General features: G+C 43.7%; 1 protein-coding gene across 6 annotated transcripts in view; it reads right to left on the reverse strand.

Moving 5' to 3' along the window:
• LOC112258042 (glutamate receptor 4) overlaps nucleotides 1–16,606 on the reverse strand; it is a 176,005-nt gene that overhangs the window by 31,756 nt on the left and 127,643 nt on the right. For all 6 annotated transcript variants that reach the window (XR_006084100.1, XM_042326951.1, XM_042326950.1 and 3 more), the window contains 2 exons: nucleotides 12,888–13,094; nucleotides 3,571–3,944 (listed from right to left, as the gene is read on the reverse strand). Coding sequence is in view for 5 of the 6 variants with exons in the window: in XM_042326951.1 (XP_042182885.1) it covers nucleotides 3,571–3,944; nucleotides 12,888–13,094 (581 nt within the window). In the remaining variant the exon portion in view is untranslated. The remainder of the gene's footprint in view (nucleotides 1–3,570; nucleotides 3,945–12,887; nucleotides 13,095–16,606) is intronic.

The raw sequence follows: 16,606 nt of genomic DNA on the forward strand, positions 1-16,606 counted from the left end.
AGCCACAGTGAGGTTGACCTTGAGAGGAGCCTAAATAAATGAAGATGTGTTGTCTGCTCCCAGCATGATACACCCCCAGGCTAGCCCCTAGTGCTTTAGTTAGTCATGCTATCCCTCTCTCACGCTCTCTTCTGTCCTTCTCTCTCTCCCTCCCTGTCCTCTCCATTGCAGCCCTGATTAAGAATTTATTTCCTGAAATCAATTTGACCCTACAGAGCCTGTAAAAATTCAGCCTCACTTCTCTCATATTCTCGCTCAAGTGATGCAGTCTGGCAAATATGATTTTCATATGCATGGTAGGGCAGACTGAAGCAATCAGCACTGACCAAACATGCCAAACCAATCGCACCTGTTAAATTAGACTAGACTAGAGGAAGGCGGCCTTCAAGAACAGACCGAACCAATCGCACCCCATCCAATCAGGCCAACCGGTGAGCACAGTGTAGACCAATCACACCCAGATCAAACTGTCCGTGGATATTTCTGGGGATTTTTTTTTTTTTCACCTTTATTTAACCAGGTAGGCTAGTTGAGAACAAGTTCTCATTTACAACTGCGACCTGGCCAAGATAAAGATGATCGGATAGCGTGTTAACCAACACGAGTCAAGGTGTACCCAGGTTGTTATTGTCAATATAATTTGTTCTTACCTGGCTGAAAAAAGGTTTAAACATAGAAAGTAGCCATAAGTTATAAACATACACAGAAAATTACAGAAAGTACTATCCTTGCTGGTCTAACAAAATCGTTGACATACTGCCTTCAGCATCCACAAAGATTTCTGAATATTATTATGGTATTGTGCATATCTTAATAGTGTAAATAATTAAGTATCTGTCTCTCCTGAGTCTATAACAGCGTGGTGCGTCGCAAATGGCATTGGACTCAGGTCAAAGGTAGTGCAATATATAGGGAATAGGCAGCCATTTGGGATGCAACCTGCATCTTTAGTTAATCTAAACTGGGATTTGTTCTCAATTAGGGAGATCCCATGTCACCACTTCACCCACAAACACTACCCTCTCCGTTGCCACGGAGACCTGGCATTACCATCGGAGACGAGCACACAGGGATATGAATTACTGCATTAATTATTATGGGGTGCCTTGGGGAGACGTGTGTGTGTGTGTGTGAGAGTGTCTGTATGTGTGTGAGAGAAGCGGAATTAACATTCATTAAGGTAAAAGACGGAACTTCAGTAGCGAATAACCTTTAGACCTGTCAATCATCTCACCACTGGGTCATCATCTCTGATTGGACTGTGTATGTTATCAGTGTGAGATGGATTCCTGTATGTGCCTTACACGTACGCCAGCTTCCTTTCCTTATCATCACTACAGATGAGTGGTGTGGCATAGCCTCAAACCCATCACTAAAACAGTGCCCTTGTCATTCCCTCATTTCCTCCACACACCCAAAGTCACCTAATCCCTTGGTGGAGGGGATTTACATGTCCCCTTGTCAAGGTAAACTTTAGTCAACCCCTCCAGAGTGAACAAGGGCTCTTTTGGTGACAGATAGGGACAGGGCCTGTGAGATTACTTTAACTGTATCTGTGACAGATGTGGGACAGACAGGCACAGTAGGCAGGCCACACTGTGGAGAGACAAAAGGACAATGTAGACAAAATGTATCAATTCTAAATGTTTCAATACTAAATAATAAATGCTGACTAAATTACTAAACAGTAGCAGGTCATAAAATTCCAGAAAAACATCCCAAAATTCCCAGGTTTACCAGAAATTCCCAGTTGGATGATACTTTTCTTGCGTATTCCCTCTTGATTGCGAGAATCCCGAACTGGGATTACTGGAAATCCTGAGGATTTTGGGAAAGTTTATGGAATTATATACAGTATTTGGTGGATGAGGATCCCTTCTCAAGTGGACTACTTAAAATGAAGTGGACTTAAGTCAAAATCATAGGCCCACTATAGCTCCCTCAAGGTAGAGGTGCTATAGGATGTTTTAGGATGCTACGTAACGGGCACTATAATTTTGACGGTGCTCTCTTCTAATGTACCTTAGTGTTCTCCATCTTGTGTATGCCTCTGCTCTGGTCCTGTGTAGGAGGGCTGAAAAATACAGGCTGGTTTTGGTCCCTCCTCTCAGTCTTATTCCATTCTTAATCTTAAAGACTATGATCTACAGTATATAGGAACCTTAGCGGTACTAAGAGATGTATAGGAACCATTAAAGACTAGAAGAGCTGAAACTAAAACTCAGCTATATGATGTGACCACGAGCAGAAGTATGAACCAATGATAATGCAGGGGAGATCAACCTTTTGCTTTCGGCTGTCTGTGTGTTTTGCGGAAGTCCCCACAACTGATAATGTAATGCTAACTTCATATCGCTGAGTCTACCTTTAAAATAACTCCAGGGATCATAAAGCAGACTTAGGACCTATTTGACACATGTCAAATACATACCTCAAGTACCTTCAAATACTTTGAGCTGTGCTTGTTTTAGTTTTCCTGGTATCACAGAGCAAATAGTCCTAAAAGTGCAAACTTCAAACTAGACCAAGCACACTGCAAATGCATTTTAAGTATTTGACACAGGATATTATATAGGCTATTTGACCCAGGTCTGTCATGAAATTACTATAAAAAGAACTACACAAACCATAAAGATCCTTATCACGACTACAGGACAGCAAGCAGATGCTGAGTGGGCAGAAAAGTGTGTCACAGACAGGAAGCTTGACCCGGAAGCAAATGACACCCAGCACTGAATGGTTACGGAATAGTTTTTTGTGGTTCATGATCGTACGAGAGGTAGCTAATAGTAAGTAATGAATGATATACCCTTTGACTTCTCGTGCCTGTTGAATGCAGAAATACAGTGTATGAAACATAGCACAAATACACACCAGACACATCAAAGACAATGGGACAGCAGTGCAATTTCCCTCTAAAGCAGATGATAAATGCTGAAACAGACAGATCACACACACACACACAGTAAAGCATAGCAGTGACAGTGACTACAAACGAAAAGCCGAGATAAGACATACTTATTACAAATCTACAGGCCAATGACATTTAGTTATTTTTACTTATGTGACATAAAGCGGCGATTTTGGTGTGAATATCCATGAAGAAAACTAGGGTGCAAATTGCAATTGTACAGAGTGGAGTAACTATGTTTGTTCTGCAACAGACAGTGAAGAGACTAATAGTTAGCCAGCGAATGAAACCTGTATCCTGTATGATTCATAGCATCCCGAGGCAGTTATCAATGTCAACAAGCCTTTAACACTTAACCCAATAAAGAAAAGGACATTGAGGGAACATTTGGATGTAATGCAGTATTATGTGTGTAATGTATGTGTGTGTGTTTGTCTTTCACCTAAGGAATGTTTGGGTGTAATGTAATAGGATGTAATGTAATAGGATGTATTTCATGTAGTAGTAGTAGTAGTAATATTTATCTCCCAGCTGGGGGATGTTTCGGTATAATGTATCAGAATATATTGCTGTAGTAGTAAGTGTGTATTGTAGTAGTATGCATGTACTGTAGTAGTAGTATATCATGCAGTCTAAGTAGTAATGCATCTATCTCTCACCTGGGGGAGATGTCACAGCCCTGCTGCATGAAGGCGCCCAGGGAGAACCAGAGGGAGTTGAAGATGCCGAACTCGTTAGGGGGCTGGTCGCTGGGCGGACCGTCGGTGCCCTCCTCGGGCTCCTCGGTGTGCCACTCGTACGGGCTGAAGCGGCTGACCAGGAAGAGCACCACGCTCACGCCGATGTAGGCAAACACAATGCACATCCAGATCTCGTAGGCCAGCGGGTCCAGGAAGGAGAACACCCCAGGTTTGGACTTCTGGGGCTTCTTGATCATGATGGAGATGCCCAGTGACATGAAGGGCTTGGAAAAGTCGATCACCTCCTCCCGGACCAGCGTGATTGTCAATGGGGCCACAGCGATTTCCGCTTTCTGTTAATGGGTGGGGGAAGAGAAGGGGGAAAGGGTTAGCGTTTGGACTGGAGAGTCATCTAAGCTGCTAATGAGACTGCTGCCAAAAATGGTAGACAACAGTAGAAACAACTATGGGTTACGACAAGGTTCCCCAACTAGTGCCCCGAATTTGGCCCGTGGGTTATTTTATTTGGCCGCCCAAGTTTTCTGATCCAATTTGTATTTTCTGGAAGCCTCAGCGATGCACTTGGGGGTCCGGGTGGTATACTCAGCAAGATTTCTCAATTCCATTAACTTCTGCCGGTCGACGGTGCCACTGTGCTCCTTAGCCTGCACCGCCTGAGCTGCAGCTCGGTAGATCCTCTCATACACGGTTGCAGTGAAGCTGTCATTGGAATGAGCGAGTTTAGGGGCAGAGGAAGAGGAGCTTGAAGGGCTCATGAGCTCAGCCAGGGAAGGCTCCACAGGGGGTGGGCTGAACCATCCCGATGACTCCATGCCATGCATATCATGTGGGGGTATGTGGCCCCTCCCAGGAAGACTCCAAAGCACCACACAGTATTGGAAGGCTGGTACATGTTGTGGGACGGATGTGGAATTACCCTGAGAGGTGATTCCATCCATCCTAATCTTCTTGCAAGGCAAAGGAGGAATAGGACACTCAACATCCAGTTTGGTGGCAGCACGTCTGATTGCCTCGAAGAAGGGGAGGTCAGCCATAGTCTCCTGCCAAACTTCCTCAGTTTTGCTGGCCTGCACAAGCTGAGCAGAGGAGAATAAAGCTTCCTCAGGGGTGTAATCCATCTCCTGGTGAAAGGGGGTGCTGCCTGATGCGGCAAGAGACATGCCATCGTTCTCACTTCTGGATCCATCTGAAAGGATGGGCAACCTATGAATTTGCTGGGAGCTCGAGTGGAGGGGAAGACTGGTAGAGCTTCTCCCTCCTGTGGAACTTTGTTATCAACAGTCATCCTCGAACAAGAGTGAGTCCTGGCCAATACTTTGCTCTACGTTTAATGACGCCGGGTCCCAATTTAGCACAATGCACACACCTATGCACACACACACAATGCACACACACACAGATGGAATTACCGGGGAGGAGGCTAGCAAGCTCACTACTCGACACACTACTATTCGATGGGGAAGTCGGACGAGAAATGGAAGTAACGGGAGACTATCAGGGTAACGATAGCTGGAAGTCAGATAAGCAGAAGCAGTCTAAATACTTTCAGAAACAGTACCGCTCGGGTTTAGTCACGTAGACCGAGCGGGGGTTAGCCCAAAGGTTTCTAGTCTAAAACCACATGCAGCGCTGGTAGCCAACTAGCGAGCTAAGAGACCATAAAGCTAGCTAACACTGAACGATGGAGACCGGCGAAGAGCTAGAAAATCAGGAGTAGAAGTGGTTAAAACTACACTGTAAAACAAATGTAGTTATTTCAACTAAATATTATGAAGTAACTTTTCAATCAAAGTTTTACCAGAATGTAACATTTTTTGTTGGCCCAACCTTAGCTCCAACATAAGAAAACATAGGCAAAAATTCAGACCACTTAAAATGGTGTTATTTAAACAGAGTAATATGCCCAACAAACACTAGACAATTATGCAGAAAAACATACAATTGCTTAAGTAAGTAAATCAAATCAATGATGAGAGAATAGTCAGAATAAATGATCAATGATACAGGCATGGTGGCATAGCAGGAAGATCGGAATGTGGTTGAAGAGGTTCAAATCCCAGGTAAGGACTAGTTGAATAGTAATGACAGTATACAGTGCATTCGGAAAGTATTCAGACCCCTTGACTTTTCCCACATTTTGTTATGTTACAGCCTTATTCTAAAATGGATTAAATTAAACATGTTCCTCATCAATTTACACAATATACCCCATAATGACAAAGCAAAAACAGGTTTTTAGAAATCTTTGCAAATGTATAAAAAAACAACAACATAAATAAATACCTTATTTACACAAGTATTCAGACACTTAGCCATGAGACTCAAAATTGAGCTCAGGTGCATCCTGTTTCCATTGATCATCCTTGAGATGTTTCTACAACTTGATTGGAGTCCACTTGTGGTAAATTCAATTGATTGGACATGATTTGGAAATGTACACACGTGTCTATATAAGGTTCAACAGTTGACAGTGAATGTCAGAGCAAAAAATCAAACCATGAGGTCGAAGGAATTGTCCGTAGAGCTCCGAGACAGAATTGTGGTCGAGGCACATATCTGGGGAAGGGTACCAAAAATATTCTGCAGCATTGAAGGACCCCAAAACACAGTGGCCTCCATATTTCTTAAATGGAAGAAGTTTGGAACCACCAAGACTCTTTCTAGAGCTGGCTGCCCGGCCAAACGGAGCAATCAGGGGAGAAGAGCCTTGGTCAGGGAGGTGACCAAGATCCCGATGGTCACTCTGACAGAGCTCCAGAGTTCTTCCGTGGAGATGGGAAAACCTTTCAGAAAGACAACCATCTCTGCAGCACTCCACCAATCAGGCCTTTATGATAGAGTGGCCAGATGGAAGCCACTTCTCATTAAAAGGCACATGACAGCCAGTTTGGAGTTTGCCAAAAGGCACCTAAAGGACTCTCAGACCATTGATTTATTTTATTTATTTTTATTTAACCTTTATTTAACCAGGCAAGTGAGTTAAGAAGAAATTCTTATTTACAATGACAGCCTACCAAAAGGCCTCCTGCATGGACAGGGGATGGGATTAAAAATAAAAATAAATAAAATAAAAATATAGGACACAACACACATCACAACAAGAGAGACAACACTACATAAAGAGAGACCCAAGACAACAACATAGCATGGTAGCAACACAACATGACAACAACATGAGAAACAAGATTCTCTGGTCTGATGAAACCAAGATTTAACTCTTTGGCCCAAATTCCAAGGATGACATCTGGAGGAAACCTGGCACCATCCCTATGGTGAAGCATGGTGGTGGCAGCATCATGCTGTGGGGATGTTTTTCAGTGGCAGGGGCTGGGAGACTAGTCAGGATTGAGGAAAAGATGAACGGAGCAAAGTACAGAGTTCCTTGATTAAAAACCTGCTCCAGATCGCTCAGCACCTCAGACTGGGGCGAAGGTTCACCTTCCAACAGGACAACGACTCTAACCACACAGCCAAGACCAAGCAGGAGTGGTTTTGGGACAAGTCTGTGAATGTCCTTGAGTGGTCCACCCAGAGCCTGGACTTGAACCTGGAGAGACATGAAAATAGCTGTGCAGCAACGCTCCCCATCCAACATGACAGAGTTTGAGAGGATCTGCAAAGAAGAATGGGAGAAACTTCCCAAATACAGGTGTGCTGAGGTTGTAGCATCATACCCAGGAAGACTCAATGCTGTAATCGCTGCCAAAGCTGCTTCATCAAAGTACTGAGTAAAAGATCTGAATACTTATGTAGATATAATATATCTCTTTTTTAAATTTGTAATACATTTGCAAAAATGTCTAAAAACCTGTTTTTGCTTTGTCATTAATGGGGTATTGTGTGTTGATTGATGAGGGAAAAATGACTTTCATCCATTTCAGAATAAGGCTGTAGCGTAAAAAAAATCTGGAAAAAGTCAAGGGGTCTGAATACTTTCTGAATGCACTGTAACTGAACATTTACAACGTAGTTATGTATGTCATCGTGTGTCAAATATGTACATAGAAAACGTTATATGTTCAAAGCGCTGTGAGTGGGTGTGTAACTAGTTCCAGAGCCTTTTTTAGGTAAAATGCCCAAAATAATAATAAGTTGAGCAAACACATTGTTTTAAGTTGACAGAATTTTTGCTTACGTTTTCTCATGCTGGAGCTAAGTTTGAGCCAAATAAAAATGTTATGTTCAGGTTACACTTTGACCGAAAAGTTGAATAAACAAAAAAAGGCTGTGGAACACGTTACTTAATAATAGTTAGTGGATGCGAGCTTCGACTGAAAGCCATTGGGGTGTACGGAAGAGTGGGGTGACATGAGTGAACTTGGGAAGGTTGAACACCAGAGTCTGCAGCATTCTGGATAAGTTGCAGAGGTTTGATGGCACAAGCGGGGAGCCCATCCAACAGAGAGTTGCAGTAGTTCAGACAGGATATGACGGGTTGGACCTGAGGTCACTTCCTGTGTGAGGAAAAGTTGTACTCTACAGATGTTGTAGAGCATGAACCTGCAGGAGTGAGTCACTGCTTTGATGTTTGCAAAGAACAACAGGGTCACGTTGCCCAGGGTCACGCAAAGGTTTTTTGCACTCTGGGAGGGGAACACTGTGAAGTTTCCGACCATGATGGCGAGGTCTTGGAGCAGGCAGCCCTTCCTGAGATAAAGAGCAGCTCTGTCTTGTCGATTTTGAGCTTGAAGGGGTGGGCCAACATTCAAACTGAAATATCTGACAGGCATGCAGAGATGTGTGTCGCCACCTGGGTGTCAGAAGGGGTGAATGAGAGTGTCATCCACACAGCAATGATAGAAGAGATCATGAGAGGATATGATGGCGCCAAGTGACTTGGTTTATAGAGAGGAGAAGGCCTAGAACCGAGCCATGGATGACACCAGTAGTGAGAGCATGTGGTGCAGACACAGATCCTCTCCACACCACCTGGTAGGAGCGACCTGCAATTCAGGAGTGTGCAGAGCCTGAGACGTCCAGCCCTGAGAGGATGAAGAGGAGGATCTGATGATTCACGGTGTCGAAGGTAGCGGATAGATCTAGGAGGATGAGAACAGAGGAGTCAGCTTTGGCAGAGCGGAGAGCCTCTGTGATACAGAGAAGAGCAGTCTCTGTTGAGTGACCCATCTTGGTTAGGTTCAAGAAAATCGCTCTGAGAAAGATAACAAGAGAGTCGGTCAGCTACAGTTCGTCAGAGCCAAAGAAGACAGGGGCTTATGTATCAAGCGTCTCAGAGCCGGAGTGCTGATCTAGGATCAGGTTCCTTCTGTCTGTGTAATCTTAATCATTGTGATCTAAAAGGCAATATGTACCCGAAAACAGCACTCCTATATTGAGAACTGTTTTCCTAGTCAACCCCGTCTATCAAATTTGGCTATCCTTCTATCTGTCACAATCACTAAGCATGTCAATCACAAGCCGAACAACAACAACAATCACGCGTCTTCTCCCCCCATCCAGCTATTTTTCATTTAATTTCGCTACTTTTTCTGATGAAAGACATCTTACAATGATCAAGTTTGGAATAGAAAAAGATAGAGAGTCGCTCTAATCCTAGTGGCTTAATTCAAAAGGCTGCAGATCGGGAGAAGGGGATGAAATAACTCGGTTGGAGAAAAATGCTAACAACAAAAGAAATGGAACATCCTGCGAGAGCAAATCCACAAACCAGATTATTGTTAGTGATTTAGCAACACTTCTGACCTTGCCTGCCTGGGCATCGGCTGTCGGGAATTCGGGATTCATCAACAAAAAATTAATTCAAGTTTTATATATTACAACAAGCCGACACATTGCATGGAGGGAACGAGGGAGAAAGAAAAAACAGAGATACAATTTCCTTCCTCTTCAGCATAAATGTACTAAAATAACAGGTCGGCTTGCATTGAGGATGCATTAAAATACATGACAGGGCTGACATGAGGGGAGACCTTTTGCGGTGACACAGGCTTTGAAAGAGACTGTCCGAAGGTGAATGGTCACCAGGCAAGGTCTTAGAGACAGTAAAGTGCTGACGGGCTAAGCTCTGAGCTCATAGCTTCCCTCTGCACCGTAAGAGCTCTGCAAGCTCCTTAAGCCTTTATGTGTGCGCGCACACACACAAACACACACAGCTGTCACCATGAAGTGCTTTGAGAGGCTAGTCAAGGACCATATCACCTCCACCATATCACCTAGGAACCCATTACAATTAGCAAACGAATACACTGCACACTGCCTTATCTCACCTGGACAAGAGGAATACGTATGTGAGAATGCTGTTCATCGACTACAGCTCTGCTTCCAAACACCATAGTGCCCTCCAAGTATGTCACTATGCTCAGGGCCCTGGATCTGAACCCCTTCCTGTGCAATTGTGTCCTAGACTTCCTGACGGGCTGACCCCAGGTGGTGAGGCTAGGCAACAACACCTCCGCCACACTGATCTTTAACACGGGGGTGTGTACTCAGCCCCCTCCAGTACTCCCTGTTAACCCATGACTGCGTGGCTACTCATGACTCCTACTCAATCATCAAGTTTTCTGAGGACATGACAGTGGTAGGCCTGATTACCAACAATGAAGAGACAGCTTACAGGGAGGAGGTTAGAGACCTGCCAGTGGTACCAGGAAAATAACCTCTCCCTCAATGGAAAAAAAAGGAGCTGATCGTGAACTACAGGAGACAGAGGGAGCATGCCCCCATCTACATCAATGGGGCCGGAGTGGAGAGGGTCAAAAGCTTCAAGTTCCTTGGCGTGCACATCACTGAGGACCTGAAATGTTCCCACCACACCAACACCGTTGTGAAGAAGGCACAACAGCGCCTCTACAACCTCAGGCGGCTGAATAAATTCAGCACAGCCACTAAGACCCTCATGAAAATCTACAGATGCACCATTGAGAGCATTCTCTCGGGCTACATCACCGCCTGGTACGGCAACTGCACCACCCTCAACTGAATGGCTCTCGCGGTCAGCCCATCCAGGATATTTACAGCACATTTGCAACACACGCACATACTGTATATATAAACTTGCAAACATGATGATGGCCCATGTTGACTTCAATGCTTCCCACAGTTGTGTCAAGTTGGCTGGAAGTCCTTTGTGTGGTGGACCATTCTTAATAAACACAGGAAACTGTTGAGCGTTGCAGTTCATGACACACTCAAACCGGTGCGCCTGGCACCTACTACCATACTTCGTTCAAAGGCACTTTTATCTTTTGTCCTGCCCATTCACCCGCGGAATGGCACACATACACAATCCCGGTATTAATTATCTCAAGATTTAAAAATCCTTCTTTAACCTGTCTCCTTCCCATCATCTATACTGATTGAAGTGGTTTTAACAGGTGACTTCCATAAGGGATCATAGCTTCCACCTGGATTCACCTGGTCAGTCTGTCATGGAAATGTTTTGTACATTCAGAACACATTAAACATGGGACCGTTTCTTGTATACTGTTTTTCACATGGTGTATTCATTTACTGTGTTCTTCACATAGCTCATTGTAATATATCTACTGATGTACATTTCATTCTTAGTTGACCTTTTTGGTGTGTCTACACATATTGAATTTGGGTTAATGATACAGTGTTATTGTGGTTGTTAACTGGATTCGTTCTGACATTTGTGATTTCTTGGTTCTAGTCTTTTATTTGTGTACTTATTATTTGTGTACTTGTTCGACATTTTTGGACATGCATTTCGCTGCACCTGCTATAAAATCTTCTAAACTAAACTAAACACACACACACACACACCTGTACATTAACCCTGTTATCTCTCAGAAACACACAAGGTAGCTAATTTCTTTCCTTCTTAATGCATATGAGCCAATCAGTTGTGTTGTGACAAGGTAGGGGTGGTATACAGAAGACGGCCCTATTTGGTAAAGTTTTATTTGGCAAGAACAGCTCAAATAAGCAAAGAGAAATGACAGTCCATCATTACTTTTAAGACATGAAAGTCAGCCAATCTGGAAAATTTCAAGAACTTTGAAAGTTTCTTCAAGTGCAGTCGCAAAAACTATTTTAAAGCGCAATGATGAAACTGGCTCTCATGAGGACCGCCACAGGAAATGAAGCCCCAGAGTTACCTCTGCTGCAGAGGATAAGTTCATTATAGTTACCAGCCTCAGAAAGTTCAGCCCAAATAAATGTTTCACAGAGTTGAAGTAGCAGACACATCTCAACATCAACTTTTCAGAGGAGAATGCGTGAATCAGGCCTTCGTGGTCGAATTGCTGAAAAGAAACCACTACTAAAGGACTCCAATAAGAATGAGAGACTTAGGCCAAGAAACACGAGCAATGGACGTTAGACCGGTGGAAATGTGTCCTTTGGGTCTGATGAGTCCAAATTTGAGATTTTCAGTTCCAGCTGCCGTGTCTTTGTGAGATGCAGAGTAGGTGAACGGATGATCTCAGCATGTGTGGTTCCCACCGTGAAGCATGGAGAAGTTGGTGTGATGGTGCTTTGCTGGTGACACTGATTTATTTAGAATTCAAGGCACACTTAACCAGCATGGCTACCACAGCATTCTGCAGCGATACGGCATCCCATCTGGTTTGCACTTAGTGAGACTATCATTTGTTTTTCAACAGGACAATGACCCAACACACCTCCAGGCTGTGTAAAGGCTATTTTACCAAGAAGGAGAGTGATGGAGTGCTGCATCAGATGACCTGGCCTCCACAATCACCAACCTCAGCCCAATTGAGATGGTTTGGGATGAGTTAGACCGCAGAGTGAATGAAAAGCAGCCAACAAGTGCTCAGCATATGTGGGAGCTCATTCAAGGCTGTTGGAAAAGCATTCCAGGTGAAGCTGGTTGAGAGAATGCCAAGAGTGTGCAAAGTTGTCATCAAGGCAATCAGAGGCTACTTTCAAGAATCTCAAATATAAAATATATTTTATTTGTTTAACATGTTTTGGTTACTACATGATTCCATATGTGTCATTTCATCGTTTTGATGTCTTCACTATTATTCTGCAATGTAGAAAATAAAAAAAAATAAGAAGAACCCTGGAAAGAGTAGGTGTGTCAAAACCTTTGACTGGTACTGTAGCTTCTGAAGTAGTCTGGGTAACTTAAACAAATTTTAAGCAGTCTTTGTTTTCTGACAAACCCTGCATGTTTACGGTAACTGATTCTGCTACTTTCAGATAACTAAATAGATGTACAAATGGATGTCAAGTGTGAGTGAAACCCAACAAAAAAAAAGAGTCTCAACAAAATCAAGGCGCACACCCACACACACACCCACACCCCTTTCCCCTGTCCCTCTTACCCCGTACACCAGCTCCCCGACCATTCCATTCCAAATCTTGGTCTCCGGGTCCCGGGCGCCGTACTTTCCGTCAGGAACGATAGCGATCTTATACTTGATGCCGATGTGTTTGGCTATCTCCGAGGCCAGGTCCACGCAGTAGCCTTCATACTGGTCGTTGCCCTCGTACAGCTCCCAGTTCTTCTTCAACATGACATAGGGACCCTCCTACAAAGTGACACAGGGACCACAGGGTCAAACTGGCAAACAGGTCCGCCACTTACAGACATTCACTTACCCAGCAAGCATAACTGGTTCAAATCAGTTCATAATGAGTGACGTTATAATGACGTCAATTCAACCAGTTTAAAGAAATTGGTTGAATTGACATCATATTGATATTTTAATTTTTTTGGGGGGGGGAAACTGGGTTGAATTTCGGTCATTATAAGGTCACTCATTATGACCTGTTGATGACATCATTTCAACCAGTTTTGCCTGCTGGATTATCTTTGTTCTTTCACTCAAAAACAGACATATAGCACACACACATACATAGATATGGAAGATAAAAAAGCCGTTGAACACTACACTGGCTATTATTTAAAATGTTACTCTGTGTGCAATACAATTAATACAAAACTTGACACTTGTATGTACGGGATACGCACGGAATATAACGTCCAACGAAAGGCAACAACAACAAGGCAACAACAACAACAAATAATAAAAGATAAGAACACGAAGATCAAGTAAATGGCGCAGTAGAATAGAATAAACATTTTAGCATAAGTATAATACAGGAGGCACAATGTATCGTCTAATATTTACACGTGTATTGGGGAAGGGGGGATGGGGTGCAGTGTTACAGTTTTTCTCAATTGCTAAAACACTAAAACCCATTGGCTGAACTGAAGTTCTCAGTTGCCTGGACTCATTTAGCTAATTATGCAGTCTGTTGTACCTTAAACCATTTCACATGGTAAAACACAATTTGCAGATCTCACTTAGACTTTTAAGCAAAACTCTAAACACATTCTCAAAACACATTCTGCACTCTAATGCACATGTCATCCATACTGATAAACACAAGTGGCAACAATCAAATACAAATAGACAAGACATGTTATCAAAATTGATTTAACCTGTTTCAAATGATGCGACACAACCAATATAAGCCAGTTCAGAGAGCAAACAGGTTGTTGAAGGTGGGAAGGAGAAAGTCTGAAAATGGATAGAAGATACAATGTGAGAGGACGAGGACGAGTGCGTATGCGAGGTGGGCGACGAGGAGGAAGAGGAGGAGGAGGGCAAGAAAGAGGAAGAGGAGGACGAAGAGGAAGACAAAGAGTGGAAATATCTGATGAAATTTGTGCAACAGTTATAGACCATGTTCTTTTCCATGGACTGTCAATGAGGGAAGCAGGACTTAGAGTACAACCCAATTTGAGCCGATTTTCTGTGTCCACCATAGTAAGGACATTCAGAGAAGAGAACAGGTACAGTATACTACTGTATATTTGTAATTGCAAATTTACTGTACTACACTATATGCAGCTGTTTCAATAGACATTTGTAAAGTTAATCACTGTATGTATTGTACTGCAATCTCAACCACACTGCACACTGCCCTAACCCATCTGGACAAGAGGAATACCTATGTGAGAATGCTGTTCATCGACTACAGCTCGGCATTTAACACCATAGTGCCCTCCAAGCTCGTCATCAAGCTCGAGACCCTGGGTCTCGACCCCGCCCTGTGCAACTGGGTACTGGACTTCCTGATGGGCCGCCCCCAGGTGGTGAGGGTAGGCAACAACATTTCCACCCCGCTGATCCTCAACACTGGGGCCCCACAAGGGTGCGTTCTGAGCCCTCTCCTGTACTCCCTGTTCACCCACGACTGCGTGGCCACGCACGCCTCCAACTCAATCATCAAGTTTGCGGACGACACAACAGTGGTAGGCTTGATTACCAACAACGACGAGACGGCCTACAGAGAGGAGGTGAGGGCCCTCGAAGTGTGGTGTCAGGAAAATAACCTCACACTCAACGTCAACAAAACTAAGGAGATGATTGTGGACTTCAGGAAACAGCAGAGGGAACACCCCCCTATCCAGATTGATGGGACAGTAGTGGAGAGGGTAGTAAGTTTTAAGGTCCTCGGTGTACACATCACAGACAAACTGAATTGGTCCACCCACACAGACAGCATCGTGAAGAAGGCGCAGCAGCGCCTCTTCAACCTCAGGAGGCTGAAGAAATTCGGCTTGTCACCAAAAGCACTCACAAACTTCTACAGATGCACAATCGAGAGCATCCTGTCGGGCTGTATCACCGCCTGGTACGGCAATTGCTCCGCCCACAACCGTAAGGCTCTCCAGAGGGTGGTGATGTCTGCACAACGCATCACCGGGGGCAAACTACCTGCCCTCCAGGACACCTACACCACCCGATGTCACAGGAAGGCCATAAAGATCATCAAGGACAACAACCACACGAGCCACTGCCTGTTCACCCCGCTATCATCCAGAAGGCAAGGTCAATACAGGTGCATCAAAGCTGGGACCGAGAGACTGAAAAACAGCTTCTATCTCAAGGCCATCAGACTGTTAAACAGCCACCACTAACATTGAGTGGCTGCTGCCAACACACTGACTCAACTCCAGCCACTTTAATAATGGGAATTGATGGGAAATGATGTAAAATATATCACTAGCCACTTTAAACAATGCTACCTAATATAATGTTTACATACCCTACATTATTCATCTCATATATACATGTATGTAATACATGTATCACTAGCCACTTTAACTATGCCACTTTGTTTACATACTCATCTCATATGTATATACTGCACTCGATACCATCTACTGTATCTTGCCTATGCCGCTCTGTACCATCACTCACTCATATATCTTTATGTACATATTCTTATCCCCTTACACTTGTGTCTATAAGGTAGTAGTTTTGGAATTGTTAGCTAGATTACTTGTTGGTTATTACTGCATTGTCGGAACTAGAAGCACAAGCATTTCACTACACTCGCATTAACATCTGCTAACCATGTGTATGTGACAAATAAAATTTGATTTGATTTGATATGTTTTGTAACTGCACAACTACGTTTTGTAGAATTGCAAGGCTGCCATATATGCAGGTGGAAGGACAGCTATATTCACTCGGGAGCAAGAGGCCGTTATAGTTGGCACGGTCCTTCAAGATAATGCAATACGACTCAGAGAAATCCAGGAACGAGTGATACAAGACATCACACACTTCCAGGGAATCGACAGTGTGAGCATTTCCACAATTGACCGTGTACCTTTTGAGTGCAACTCACCAAGGGTGAAAGAACTGCGAGCTCAGTATGTGCAAGTAAGTGTACATTCAGAAACATTTAATGTAATCCAGATTGTCTACAGTACTAACACATACTATGTGAATGACATTACTCTTCAGTACATACAATATATGTGAATCAGAAGCCTAATTGTACTCTACAGTATAGCACTGTCTCTGTACGACTTACAAAATCCTACATATAGTTTATTGTATTTCTGTATTTATTGTATTATTGTACAATATTTGACTTGGAATCCTTGGACAGACCCCATGAGTTCATCTTTCTCGATGAAGCAGGCTTCAATCTAACAAAGAGGAGAAGGAGAGGCCGAAACATGATTGGACAGCGGGCCATTGTCGAAGTCCCTGGTCAACGAGGTGGCAATGTCACA

Source organism: Oncorhynchus tshawytscha, linkage group LG09 (genome assembly GCF_018296145.1).
Source record: "Oncorhynchus tshawytscha isolate Ot180627B linkage group LG09, Otsh_v2.0, whole genome shotgun sequence".
Lineage (NCBI taxonomy): Eukaryota > Metazoa > Chordata > Actinopteri > Salmoniformes > Salmonidae > Oncorhynchus > Oncorhynchus tshawytscha.